The 15,004-nt window shown below is 42.0% G+C and overlaps 1 protein-coding gene across 1 annotated transcript in view; it reads left to right on the top strand.

Annotated features, from left to right (window-relative positions):
- The window catches only part of MGAT4B (alpha-1,3-mannosyl-glycoprotein 4-beta-N-acetylglucosaminyltransferase B), an 82,746-nt gene that overhangs the window by 38,656 nt on the left and 29,086 nt on the right, over positions 1-15,004 (top strand). The window contains exon 2 of the mRNA XM_079966486.1: positions 13,887-14,066. Coding sequence (XP_079822612.1) covers positions 13,887-14,066 — 180 coding nt within the window. The remainder of the gene's footprint in view (positions 1-13,886; positions 14,067-15,004) is intronic.

The raw sequence follows: 15,004 nt of genomic DNA, 5'->3' as shown, positions 1-15,004 counted from the left end.
TATTTAACAGATTTGGTTGGCTCAGACAGCTACAGCTTAAAAGGTGTTGGCACCTATCAGCTTGATCAGTTTTTTTGTTTTGCTATATACCGTAACTTCAGTTATTTGTCCTGATGAAATATGTAAAGTGGGGTAAAGGAAGAGCAGGGTCAACCCTTGCTGTTGTGCAGTACCCTCCATCCCCCCAAACCCCTCAAATTTGACCTTCAGAGCATTTGAACTTTGATTCCTCTAATCTTGATATTGAGCTTTTGAAGAAGCTTTTTCAAATGCTTCTCCAAATGCCCAAGGACTAAAAAATGACTCATTTATTGAAACCTTAACATTGCATAACTTTACTGAGTTCTTTTTGGGGAGCAGAAAGTGCCAAATATTTGAGAAAAAGGAAAGTGTTACCTTAATTCTACCCTCAGTGTTAACTTAATTCTACTTCCATATGAAAGTTTATTTCATTTTTAACATAGAATCTGAAAGCACAAATGATATGAGAAATGTTATTTAAAAGTCTAGTTTTTTAAAAAATGTGTTTTATAAACACACACAGCTGCAGTCAATATTGATGCAAGTTTTGAAAAGACCATTGTAATCAGTTAGGAGTGCTCTTTGTTCAGATGAAGGAGTGCTTCACCTAATGAGACTGTCTGATTTCCTACATGACTTTTGCTGTTATATAGGAAATTTATATGCATGCTGTCAGTATAATGAGCACACGTCTCTCTCACTTCAGTGCAAACAGCAGAAAACCCTTTGTGTGCTAATTGTATGTGACAGGGAATGTATAACTTCCTACACAAAAGCAATATCAGCATGCGTATATGTGCGTGTTTGTGTACACACACACACACACACACACACAATCTTATCTCTTGCCCTTCTACTGCCTATGTATTACTGAGGGGGCTATCAACAATTAAAAATCACAATATCATGTTTAAAAGATACATTTAGATAAAAAATACAATAAAAATACAACAAAGGCAGGGACTGCCGATAAAACACAACCTCTGAATAAAACACCAGGCATTTAGCTGGCAAAAGCCTTCCAGAATAGAAGTGTCTTCACCAATCAGAAAGTATAACAACTTTTGCCTTGTGTGAAATGGCCCTGAGATGGTGGCTCTGCAGTTACTTGCGCTACTGAATTCTAGCCAGAGGCATATGTGTCTGATGAGACAGATGTTCCCATAGAATAAATCCATAGTTGTACAAGAAACTTGGTTTCTTTCCTCCTTGGATATATTCAGATTCTGGCAAAACAATCTTTTAAAGTTGGCTGTGGCATCTACTGTGATCTTATTGGTGAAAAATTATATTGGCCAGTTTCATTCATTTTCTGTGCTTCAGTCGCACATTTTTACATGATAAAAGCTTGCTAGCTTAAAACCTGTAAATTGTAAAATAATTTGTATTTGTATAGATGGGATTATTTGTCAATATTGGTGACCTTTATATATTGCAGTTATTTATTTATTTTTACAGAATTATCACCTTCTGAGGTAGTCTATTCCACTGTCAAACTGGTCTTACTGTCAGAAAGTTCTTCCTAATGTTTCGTCAGGATCTCATTTTCCTGTAATTTGGATCCATGGGTTCAGTTCCTACTCTCTGGAGCAGTAGAAAAGCTTGCTTCATTTTTCACATGACAGCCCTTCAGATATTTGAAGGTGGCTATCATGCCACCTCCCAGCCTTTTTCTTCTCCAGATATCCAACTCCCTCAACAGTTCCTCATATGGCTTGGTTTCCACACCCTTCACCATCTTGGTCACCCTCCTCTGAGCATGTTCCAGCTTGTCAATATTCTTTTCAAATTGTGGTGCCCAGAGCTGGCCACAGAACTCCAGGTGGGGGTCTGACCAAGGTACTATTACTTCCACTGATATGGGCACTATACTCATGTTGACTCATGTTGCAAATTCACTGGAGTTTAAACAGGATTTGTGTAAGCAAGGAAAGCTCCTCTTGTGGCCATTCTGCAGTGAAGCAGAGAAATATGACGACTTGTTTTGAGACAAGCTCCTAATAGTTCACCATCTTATACTGGGACATGGAAACAGGGCTTTTTTGCATGATTGTCACAGGCGACAAAATACAGTGAAAGCAGGATTTATGGGCTTAACAAAACAGAACACAAAGTACAGGATACTGTTCATAGAGGAACAAAGGGGGAAATGCAATTACATGCTGGTGATGGTAACATAACTAACAGATGCTTGCCAGCTGAAAACTAAAAGCTACCAGTCAATTATGCATGCAGTGCATAGTTGCCCACAAAGACCATCTGAAGCTGGGGGGGGGGGGAGTAGCTGCACCTAGTGGATTGGCCAAATCTCAGTGAAGCATAAAAGCTCTTTAGGGATTTTAGCAGCTTCTTATGACGGTACTGGGTCGACTGTTTGGGCCAAATGTTTTTCTGTGCAAGCAAATTTTGAGATTTTCGGGTACTGTAAAATGTAAAATTTTAAACTGTGTTTTGTATCCCAAATATCATTTCTTGATCATGCACCAACCGTATTCTTCCAGTTGGCTTCAAGAGCAGTTTATACCAAGCAGGTTTGCACAGTCCATGCTTAAAGCATGGAAGGAGAAAGTAGGCAAACTGTCCCCAAACCGATCCCCACAGACCCCCCTGGCTCATCACCCACTATTCCATCATGCAGCCCAAAACTTCCAAATAAAAACTTGGCAAGCCTATACCGCCTAACACACTTCTATGAAAATAACAAACCCATATCAACACAAGAAATACAAGACAAACTAGGGGACACCCAAATACCCTAGCTAACACACCACCAACTACACGTCTTCCTAAACAACCCAGCAGTAAAAACAGCAGCCACTAGGCTCTTGACCACCTTTGAAAACCTTTTCCTGGCAGCAGAGGGACACAGCAAGGGGATGGCATTCACAATATACAAAATGCTACTCCGTAATCCCACAACCCCCCTCAACACATTCAAAAAAACAATGGGAGCATGACATAGGCTACGAAATAAATCCTACCCAATGGACTAAAATGTGGTCTAAACTTCCCTTTAAATCCATCTCAGCCAAATGTAGGGAACTCTCTTTGAATCTTACTTATAGATAGCACCTAACACCATGGAAATTGGCACTGATTGGTGTTGGAGAGGCTGCACCTCCACAGGCATGTAGCTCCACGTGTAGTGGGATTTCCCCCAAATCCAACCCTTTTGGACGGCAGTCCTACAAGAAATACGCAAAATAACAAGGCACCCCAGAAGTGGCTCTATTGAATATTCTCGAAGTCACTCACTCACACTATAAAGAGCTTATAACCCGCCTACTCTCAGCAACCAGAAGCACTGTAGCTAGACACTGGAGAGACCTGTCAAGAGTGAACCTGGACCACTGGTACCAAATTGTACGTGAAACAGCATTACTAGAAAAGCTAACCAACAGACTGAAACTGACACAGAGACAAATAAAGGAGGAAGCCTTCACCCTGGTGTGGCTCCCCTTTCTTACACACAAAGCCGGACAAGACAACAACAAGAATCCACTGACAGCAAAGAATCAATATGGCTAGCTTGGCCCAACAACCCCTCCCCCTCCTCTCACACAAAAACACATCTCACTGCAGTCAACTAAAGGCAACCAAGCGTGCCCTGAGCTCCCCGCTCAACATTCTCTCACTGCCCATGAAAACTAATAAATGAATAGAAAGAGAACCTACCCAAGTGACACTGACACAAAAAACCTCACACATGCCCTAAGTAAAAGAATGCAAGTTTACCACCCCTTCTCTCTCCGCACCACTCTTCTACCCCAACCTTATGCTACATGCAACATTTATGTTTCACATCAAATGAAACTGATCTGTGGAAAAGATTCTACAACCTGAAAATAGAGACAGTGCACGTACTTTTGTAACCTAAGAAAATCCTTAATAAAAAATGATTGATTGATTGATTGGGTTTATTTAACAAGAATAATAGTATACAAACAAGTATCCCAAGTTTTCTCATGTCATTTGTATATCACAAAAATAGCATAATAAATATGGAAAAATATATACAACATATGTTTTATTATTAGTGGTCAATGTACAGATATACGGGATCTGATATCATCCTTTATGACTTCCTGACACCACTGGTGGAGGAAGGGGTATGTGGTGGGTGCGGTCCACCCCGGGTATCATCCCTGAGGGGGGTGACATCACCAGGCTGCCCCCCTGGGATGCTCGCCCCGCCCCAGCAGATGGCTAGCCCTGTTCCTGGGTGCACTGCATGTGTGCCACTCTGGGTGCCAGAGCAGCTAGCTCCACCTCTGTCTGACACTGGCCAACTTTGCTTTGTTGTGGAATAATTATGGTGTTTTGCTACAGAAGCATTTCCATACTGTGTGCAAGTTGCTTCTAGCATCACTTATAAACTCAGAATAAGGCATAATTTACTGCCCATCAAGATTGGAATGGCTATGGAAATAAGAGAAAATATAAACTTGCAAACTTGTCTATGAATTTTGTTGGTTATGATTGTACCTGTATGCCAAAGAATGCTAATTACAAATCTTTATGTTTTCTCTTTCTGGCTAATTTGAAACTGCTCGGAAGACTCAAGTATCTTAGATGCTGTAACTGATTGGTAGGATCAGTATAATTACTGAACTTTTAAATTTACCTCTGCATTACCAAGAATTCAGATGGCACTGAATTATTAATCTGAAAGTATATACCAGTACTGAAATATTTTTTTGTGTGAGGAGGAATTATATCTGTTTAATACTTTCTAGTGTATGTTGATTAAGAGATTTTTTGAAATGATTGAATTGCACTTTTTGCTCGTGGGAAATCGCAATGATAGATAAGTTGCAAAGGGAAGAATTTTTGCTCCTTTGAAAACCTTCCTTCTATTTTTAATGGTTGTCTGGTGAATTCATTAGTCTGCAGGATGCCAAGTGGTGTGCAGTAGTTTGCAAAAATAAAAATGCTTTCTGATCTGTACAGTAGCTTTTAAATAGAAGATTAGCAAGAATGTTAATTTTACCTTAGTTAAGGAGCAGCTGAGAAGTGAGACTTAAGTCACAAATGTCAGCTCCTCATTTTAAAACTTTGCTCTAATTTGAAATTTGTGTAGAAAGTGGGATTTAAACCTTGCCGTTTCTCATATGTCTTTATGAAAAGACTTTTCCTATGGTGTTGGTTAACTATAGTTCATTGGGTTTAACCATCTCTTATATATCTCTGGAATGCTTAATTAGATGCTACACACCTTCCTTCACCTCCAGCCCGAAGTAGCACTGGGTGCTCATCAGATTCACAACTCCACTCTTTTAGCAATTGCAGTGAGTCATGCTGAACACTTACTGTTTAAAATAGGACTATTACCATTGCAACATACAGAATTGCTTATGTTCTCCTTTTTGGTAACCAACAGGCATTCATTAACTTAGGAATCCATCCTTTCTATTATGTTATTTTTAGATGTTGATTATCTGCCCCCCCTTCCCCCATAATATGTTCTGTTGTTTATTCCCAGCATGTTTTATTCCCCAATCAAATGAGAACATAGAAACAAAAACAAAACTCCTGTTTTGTACAGAACAGAGAAAATGCTTAGAAAGCTTTTATTTGTGCCTCACGCCTTGAATAATTAGTCTGTTAATGAAGTAGCTCTGCCGATGGGGGTGGGTGGGGGCTTAGAGCAAAAATCCACAGTAAAAGAAAGGAGAGCCTTAAACTGTGTGGATCTGCTTTCCTAATATTGGCCTAGTGAAGGCCTAAAGCTGTCAGGCAATTGCTTAGGCTGGTGGTTGCCAAACTTCCCCCAACCCCACAGACGACTTTAAATTCCTAAGGGTCCTGGTGGAGCAGTTAATGGTTTTCCTGACTGTTGTAGCAGTTGTAGTCTGCTGTGCTAGATGCTGTAGGATTTTTCATTGCTTTTTCCATACATGCTGTGGACCACCTGTATGAAGCTCATGGACCACAATTTGGGAACCCATGGCTTAGGTTAGCCTTCTCCAGCCTGGTGTTGTTGGACTACAACTCCCATCAGCTCCAGCAAGCATAGCCAATGGTCAGGTATGGTGGGAGTACGGTATTTATTTTATTTATTTCACAAAAATGTTATACCACTTGATTGCAAGAAAAACCCTTAGCGGATTATGAAAATATATAAACTAATCACCCAAAACATATGGGTGACACCAGGTTGGGAAAAGCTGAATAGACATCCCTGAGCTTGCACCAACTCCTTGCCATCTCTCCCCGCCTCCTTGCATTGTCATTTCCCCCACCCTTCCAGTTTTGGAGTGCACTGTGATTGATGTTACAACTGCACCAGCATTTTGCTAATCATAGTTAGCACCAAATGACAGTTTGCAAACCAGGTTAGAAGTGGGATGCTACAAAAACACTTGTGCAGACACGATACTAGCCATCATTAGCTCCAAGACTGAAAAGGAGTGGGGAACAGCTCATAAACCAGTGTGGTGCTGTGGATCACCTCCCGAGGGTTAGGCAGTCAGCTGGCATCACATCTGTACTAAACTTCTTTGAATATAAGCTGTAATCGGTTTAAATACTGATTATGGGGGGGGGCAGGTCCATTCTGCTATTCTAACTTGGGTAAATGGATTATTTTACATGAGTGCAGAAGCAATAAAATGTCAGCTTGCAGTCTTTGGGGTAGGAGAGGTCTATATCAGAACCAGGACACAGTTGGCGCTGTGGTCTAAACCACTGAGCTGCTTGGGCTTGCTGATCAGAAGGTCAGCGGTTCGAATCCCCGCGATGGAGTGAGCTCTTGTTGCTCTGTCCCAGCTCCTGCCAACCTAGCACTTCGAAAACACACCAGTGCAAGTAGATAAACGGGTACCACTGTGGTGGGAAGGTAAACAGCGTTTCCGTGCGCTCCGGTTTCTGTCACGGTGTCCTGTTGTGCCAGAAGCGGTTTAGTCATGCTGGCCACACAACCTGGAGAGCTGTCCATGGAGAAACACCGGCTCCCTTGGCCTAAAAGAGAGATGAGTACCGCAACCCAATTGTTGTCTTAACCATAACATTAGAACCAGCTGTAAAGGCCTCAGACATACTCTGACATTAGCTCAGGCATACTCCACTCTTTTTGCGTTTACTCTTAAAAAGTAAAAAATAAACTGCCTTGTGAAGGCTTGCTTCACAAAAAGGCAGCATGGAAACAACATATTCTCAGAGAAGAAGTCACATTCATCTTGCTACGTAGGGGCTTTTTCTCCCCCTCCAATCCCCTTGTCTGAAAACTGGAAGGCACTTGTGATAAGATCACCCCCTTATTTCTGTAAACAGCAGGTCAGAGATGGCACAGATTATTATCCATCACAATGTTGCATCTGTCAGCTGTGCACTCCAGCAAGCCTCTTCCTCCTGGCAACTGCCTTGGGCCCCAGACACAGGATGTTTCACTGCAGGAAGATTCCTGTTCCTCCCTTACCATATGGTATGGTGCTTTAGTGTTGGTCTTATGAGCGTTTCAAGAGACTGAGCTATGTGGATCAGCTGGTCCCTGAATGATCATGTGCAAAATTATTATTATTATTATCATCATCATCATCATCATCATCATCACGTTTTCTCATTTTTAAAAAAAAATCTGATGTGCAGCATTTACTTTTCAACTGTGCTTTGGGTGAACATGGTGTGTAATGGGGAGGGGTGTCTCATGGCTAAGCTTGAATTTAGATATATATGAGAACTTTTAAAGGTGCATGCTGAGCCACATGTTAAGTGCCATTTGGATTATGAATGACGTTGCAGCCTCATGGAATTATTTGGACACAGATTGCATTTTTTTTAAGTTCATAAGGATTATGTCATCATAATTCAGGTTGCAGATGATTCAGGTACATCATCGTGTGTTCAAGTTGCAAGAAATGAGATTCCTACTAAGATCTTTCTGGCAGTGAGGAGTTTGAAAGCAGAACAGACTCCCTCGAGGGGTGGCGGACTCTCCTTCCTTGGAGGTTTTTAAGCAGAGATTGGATGGCCGCCTATCATGTATGAGCTAGCTGAGATTCCTGCATTGCAGGGGATTGGACTAGATCAGGGGTCAGCAACATTTTTCAACTGTGGGCCGGTCCACCGTCCCCCAGACCATGTGGGGGGCTGGATTATATTTTGAAGGGGGAGAAATGAACAATTTCCTGTGCCCCACAAATAACCCAGAGATGCATTTTAAATAAAAGGACACATTCTACTCATGTAAAAACACGCTGATTCCCGATTGGACCGCATCCGGCCCCCGGGCCTTAGGTTGCCTACCCCTGGACTAGATGATGCTGATGGTCCTTTCTACAATTCTATGATTCTAAATATAACATGTCCAAGAGAACTAGCTATTCAGCCAGCAGCATGGTTGCCCAGTGCAGTGTGAGCAGCCTCCTGACTCAGCTGCCTCCAACAGACACTTGCTGGTAACTCTCATTTGTTGCTCAGCAACTGCTTATTGCTTTCCATCTCACCTCACTAGTCACTGTTACCTTAAGGTGTGAACCTACTGAATGGACTTTGGCGAGGTACTGTCAGCCTCAGGTCTCTTTCCCAAGTGATACATACCGTGACGATAATGATGATACCAATTCATAGAGTAGCATAAATATTATTTAGATGCCATGTGAGTAAATCTATATAGTTATAGTGGCTGCAGTCCCTATGCACATTTAAATATTATCCAAGGTCAAATCTTATTTTCAAATCCTAATTGTAAGGGAGCTTTTTTTTATTTTTAAGCTGGCAGAAGAAGGGTGCAAAAAAATTGCAGCAAGAAGGGGAGAGTCCAGGGGAGAAAAGGAAAAAAATGAAGGGGTGCCTGCTGTTATTGTCAGCTCCTGATATCTTACACACATGTGGTAACCCTTGGCGTCTTTCTGTTAAAAAAAATAGCACCAGGCAGTGGGTTTGGTAAATATGGTCATCCCTTGTAAGCCACTGCTTTTGTTTCTTATTAAATGTTTCCCAGATATGTATTCCTATTTCATTTCAAGTTTTCAATATATTTATACTAGTCTAGAAAGTTTTTTATAATTAGCTGAAATTCTTAGTATTTTCACAGGAGCCATTTCTTGATGGTAGCCATTAAGCTGCACCTGAACTAGCTAATTATTGGGATCTCTTCAGGTTGTTACATGAAGTGGAAAGGCACACTTATTAGATTTCAGGACCCTAAAGCACTTATTTCAAGGGCATTTCTGTCATCTTTGGCAGGTTCTCTCCTTGATCCCACTGAAGTGCTATCCATCTAGGCTCTGTCGGATTTTTTTGTAAATGGTTCAGTGCAGTAATACATTTGCCAAGTGGTGCTGTGGCTGTAGATATTTTGGTCAGTGTTTGCTTTGAAATTCAAGGCAGTAAAAGCTGAGTAGCAAATGTGCCAGGTTGCAAAACTTGGCACAGACCCCAAAGTGTAGGTTTTCAAGTCAGTACAGTTTGTTCATTAGCTGGCAAAATACTTTGCCTGATGTGTTCCAGCATAGACCTGGCATGTATGAACTATTTCTCAAACTAGTTTATTTTATGGTTGTAGCATTGTATTCTGGCATATCATTTACAGCATCAGGTTGGAAACTATTCCTGAAATCCTGCTCAACAACACATTTCCTCAAACTTTCTCCACATTTGGCCTCAGAACAATCCCATTCTGAGTTGCTCTGAGACTGATTTTCTGTTATTTACATTATGTTTCCTAGGAAATATGCTTCCCGCCCCATATATTTGGTTAGTATTGTCATCTTACCTTAAACAAACAAAATATAAATATTTGTATGTATTAACTAAACAGACAGGCATCAATATGGTGAGTGTGTTGTTAATGTGGGAGACTGTCTTTCATGCATCTGTCACTGCTATAAGTGATATACGTAGCAAACAACTGAACCCCAAATGATTCAGTCTTGACCTCTTAATGTGTCTCTAGTCTGCTTCCTCATGTGTACAGCATGGGGTCTTGGTACTTCTTTCAGCTCCCAACCTGAAGATGCCAGAGATTGAATTTGGGACCCTTCCACCGAGCTATAGCCCTTCACTGAAGTACTTGCATGCTTTTAATATCCTCATAGGGAGAGACCTAAGGAAGGCTAAGGATTGCTCCACATTTCAAAATCAGATTAGGGGAAACTAAGAGTATTTCATAGGGACGCAGGTGGCGCTGTGGGTTAAAGCCTCAGCGCCTAGGACTTGCCGATCGAAAGGTCGGCGGTTCGAATCCCTGCGGCGGGGTGCGCTCCCGCTGCTCGGTCCCAGCGCCTGCCAACCTAGCAGTTCGAAAGCACCTCCAGGTGCAAGTAGATAAATAGGGACCGCTTACCAGCGGGAAGGTAAACGGCGTTTCCGTGTGCGGCTCTGGCTCGCCAGAGCAGCAATGTCACGCTGGCCACGTCACCCGGAAGTGTCTCCAGACAGCGCTGGCCCCTGGCCTCTTAAGTGAGATGGGCGCACAACCCCAGAGTCTGTCAAGACTGGCCCGTACGGGCAGGGGTACCTTTACCTTTACCTTTTAAGAGTATTTCATAAGACGGCCTCTGACTTTTAGAATGATGATTTTAGCTATTTCTTTGTTTCTTTCTGGCTTTTGTAGGTGGGGGAGACATTGTCTGAATCAGATTTTTACAGCCTTTGTAAAACTGATTTTTACAGCCGCCTTTGAGAACTGATTGCGTTTAATGAAAGGGCTGGTGCCTTGCTGTTTCATTATTTAACAGGTTTTATTTGTGTATCTGGTTTTAATTCTATTAATGTTTAATTGTTTTTAATGATGGCTTTCTCTATGTTTTAAGCGATTCTTGATTTTATCTGTAAGCGACCTTGAGTCCCATCAGGGAAAAAGGTGGGGTATGCATAAATATAATGATCATCATCATCTTTCACAACTAGGGGACTACTTATAAATTGCCTGTTCTGTCTTTACAGGCTAAAATTGTTTGGGGCTTGGGGAGAGACAGAGACAGGAAATTGGGAGCAAAGTAGCTCTGAGCCTTACAAATCAGAAGCATTAAAACCAGATACAGTTTCACATTTGAAATTTCCAGCTAATGAAAGGGAATCTCTCCGATGTTGCCTCATCTTTCCAGGTTAATGAGCAGTGCCACTCTCTGATGAAACAGGCAGATCATTAATGACCAATAATCAGTGACATTTCTCCTCCTACTGTACCTGTGATGTTGGCTTCTTTTTAAACTACTGAATAGAGAATTCTATTCATCTTCCAGGTTTTATGTAAAATATTTTTGAAGCAAAAGTTAAGTTGCACCTTGCTTTCCTTAACTGCACTGGGCTGATCCAGAATTATAACATGGGTATGTTTAGACAGTGCTTAAAGGCTGGACTTGCCACAATTTTTCCTCCCTTGCTCTGAGCTGAGCACATCCTATGGGATGGGACAAGAGAGCCATCAATAACATAAGCATTCAAGGAACCATTTCTTCTTGCACTCTGTTCAATCCTACTCGTGTGTCTAGGTGTAGGTTCCTGCCCCCTACTTTGTGTTCTGGGTCTCTGCATCATATTGTGTCTTTGGCCTTTATTTTGGTAGTCGGCTTAAAAATACTCTGGTTCTCTGAACAGGTTGAATCCATGTTCATTCCTACAACTAGTGTGGAGTTCAGTTTCACATCTTGCGCCTGGAAAGGCCTGTTCCCTTAAGCCTTGCCCTTGGCACTTCTGAACAGTTGTTATCTGTTGCAGCTTGTGGGGTCCAAAGGAGGAAAGGGCTTGGCTTTACAGAGAGATTGTTGGATCATGTAAAGGCTGCCCTTTAGACAGCACAAGAATGGTGGTTTAAGAGATTTTCTGCAGAATTTAAAATGCCATTTGATGGTTCTGTATCTGTACTGTTGCACTCAGGTAACGAATACCTTGGAAATATGACTCTGTTGTTGAGTTTGTGAGTCGGCAATGGGCAAGCCAAGCATACATCTGCCGTGAAAAATCGCAACCTTTGCTACAGCTTTATTTCTGCCCAAGTGCCTTCTTGTGCTCCATCAGTGTAAATTCTGTGGAGGAGCAATATCTCTGATTTCTGTGCCAGCAGGATCTGAGCAGGGTCATCTTGCAGTCTTCACTCATCGCTGATTTTAAGACGGGGAGGGAGAGACTGAGCCAGAAGCCTTTGGTAGATAAAAGTCAGGGCTGGGGGAGCAGCTGCTTGTCCATCACTGCCTTCTGGGTATGTCCTGCTGAAAATAATATGAATTTGACTTTGCCTGCAGTGTACTTCTAGCTAATCAGAAGCATGGTTTACATATAGGACACTCAGGGAATTGCCTAACAGCCTGCTAATTAAATACTCACTCCATCCATTTATTTTGTTTTCCCAAGAGCTGCCTTGTGCCATCTGTCTAAGGGGGCAGTCTGAGGTCCTGTATCCTTCCCTTAATTATTCATGCAGGTCTGTTCGGAAGCAGCTGGCAGTTCGGATACAGCTGGAGAAAGGTGCCTTGCAGATCTGACTTTTGAGCCTCTCCTGACCTGGCCATGAGGTGATGGTGGCAAGAATCCTGGTTCTGTAGTCTTCATGCATTTTTTTCTTCATTACAGAGCATTTGGCCTGGAATTTTAATTTAGCCCTTTTATTACTTTTCCATTCTCTTTAAATTGGTCGCTGCTGGAATTCCAGTTTGTACACAATGCATCAGGAGTGTGGGAAACAATTCAGAGTTTTTTTTCCCTTCATGTTTTGTGTATGTGTGGAGAGGCTATTTTTGTGCCTTTCTGGTGGCTGGTCTCGGGAACACTGGTTGCTATAGTAATATTAATAATAACATCACTTAGCATTGTGAAATACCCATTTGAATGTTTGAGATGAGGTTAAATTTAAGACTGGTTTATCATTCCTGTTTTCAAATATAGTCCTGAGGCGTGCACACACCACCCCCACACAACCCACCCCCTTTGGTTTTTCAAAGTGACGTTTCCTGTAATTGCTGGGTCTGAAAGGGCAAGCCAGAACAGTATTTCCATGACACAGTAGGTTCTCCCTGTTTCCTTAAATGGCATGTTTTAAAATGGCGTTCACTTCCTCAGGATAGTTAAAACATGAACTTAACACCTGGGATACTTAAAACATGAACTTAACACCTAGTTAGCATTGGTTATTTTCTGAAATGTTTTTTGAAGTCTTATTCAAAATGCCAGGATGTGCTTGGCAGGGCACAGATCCACTAATGTAACCTTACTCCAAGTTCAGTGGATTAGCCCACACATGAAAACTCATAAGCAAACAAAACTCAGAGGATGGGGAGGGGGATATAGATCTCTGTGGTATTTATCCACTTACTTGGAATGGTAAAAAATGACATGCTCATCCTGTTGTTTTCACTTGAAAATCCTCAGTGGAGATGCCAGTAGGCTAACCTCCCCCTCCCACCTTACAATGTGTGTGTATGAGCCAATTTCTGACATACTACTTCAAACAAATTACTCCCTTAGCTGTTCTACATATATGATCACAGTGAAGCAGAAGAAACCAGTCGCTGCTTCCCTCTGTTTTCCTTAGTAGGTATTCTAACAAAATGGGCAGTTCTATGTATTGCATAGCAAGCTTCCAGCTCAAGGTGACTTTCGAAGGAATCCAGTTTATATATAAACCATTTAACAGTGACTTTGCTCTTGGCTACTTCTAAATTTATCTGTACTTCTGCCCAAAGGCATTAACCATGAATGCAGGTGCGAATGCTTAGAGGTGTGTAGGACCCAAATGAGCATATTGAACTGAGTAATATACTTCTAGTTGAATCAAAAGTGTGCCCCCCCTTCCAAACCAGTAAGAGGAGGAGGGTGCTCCCTCTTCCCTGCCTCCCCCTCTCCACATGGAACCAATTTGTCTGCACTACAGAAATCCTTCCTTTTTCAGCAAAATAATAACAATCAGCATTTTCTCTTTTCTGCAGGTGATGTTGTGGATATCTATCAGCGAGAGTTCCTAGCGTTAAGAGACCGCTTGCATGCTGCAGAACAGGAGAGCCTCAAGCGATCAAAGGAGCTGAACCTAGTCCTGGATGAGATAAAGCGAGCCATCTCTGAGAAGCAGGCCCTGAGGGATATAAACCGGACGTGGAGCAGCTTATCTGGTAAATCTGGCTTTAACAAGGATGAGCTCATGATACACTGAAGCTGCAGAGAAGAAGCTTCTCCACAGAAGTGTGCGCATTCACACAGATCAGCAGATAGACAGGCATGCCTTTCCACAGGGGGCAGGTCATTTGGATGTTTTGTTGAGCATATAAAGACTGAAAATATTATTGGTAGGGCGGGTGTGAGTGGCATTAAGACATTTCCCTTCACCTATATCACACCCTCACTATGTATGTGATGTGAATAGGATGAAAAAAAGGTTGGAAATCCAGTGAAAACATAGTAATCTTCAACTTGCCGGCTACTGTCACATGGTATGTTAAATCTCTATGCGCTTAAACTTTGGCAACCGAGTTACTTGTCTCCGCCTGCTTATGAGTCTGGTCCCTTATGAATTGCCGCAAATATCATTCCTCGCACCCACTTGTGCAGTTGTGTTTTCAAATGGCCTGACTGCCTGCTTCTTTCTTTTGCAATTATCCTAGCTTCCCATAGGCCAAGGATGGGGAACCTGAGACTCTCCAAGTATGTTGAATTACAGTTCCCACCTTCCCTGACCATTGGCTATGGTAGCTGGAGCGAAGCCTGACAACATCTGGAGAGCCAAAGGTTCATCATTCCTGCTTTGGGCAGCCTTGTAAATGTTGCTTCCTTCTGCAGTGAAAGCCCATTCTTGCCTTCATAGGCTACAGTGGTAGCAGAGGCAGCCTGCAGAAGATGGCCTTCAGTGCTCCCTAGTGGTGATTGAATAAGCACTTCAGAGGGGCTGAATGTGGAATCCCCCCCCCCTCATTATTTATAAAAATTCATGAATTTAATCCAGATGGATGTATAATATAAATACCATTTTTAAAATAAAAGTTTCAGTACAGTTGCTTTTAAACAACACTTTACTACCCTGAACAAAGTGATTTTTTAATGACTTGTTGGAACT

This window comes from Podarcis cretensis (assembly GCF_951804945.1).
Source record: "Podarcis cretensis genome assembly, chromosome: 2".
Lineage (NCBI taxonomy): Eukaryota > Metazoa > Chordata > Lepidosauria > Squamata > Lacertidae > Podarcis > Podarcis cretensis.
The sequence above is the reverse complement of the archived record's forward strand: the minus strand, read 5'-3'. Positions and strand labels throughout refer to the sequence as shown.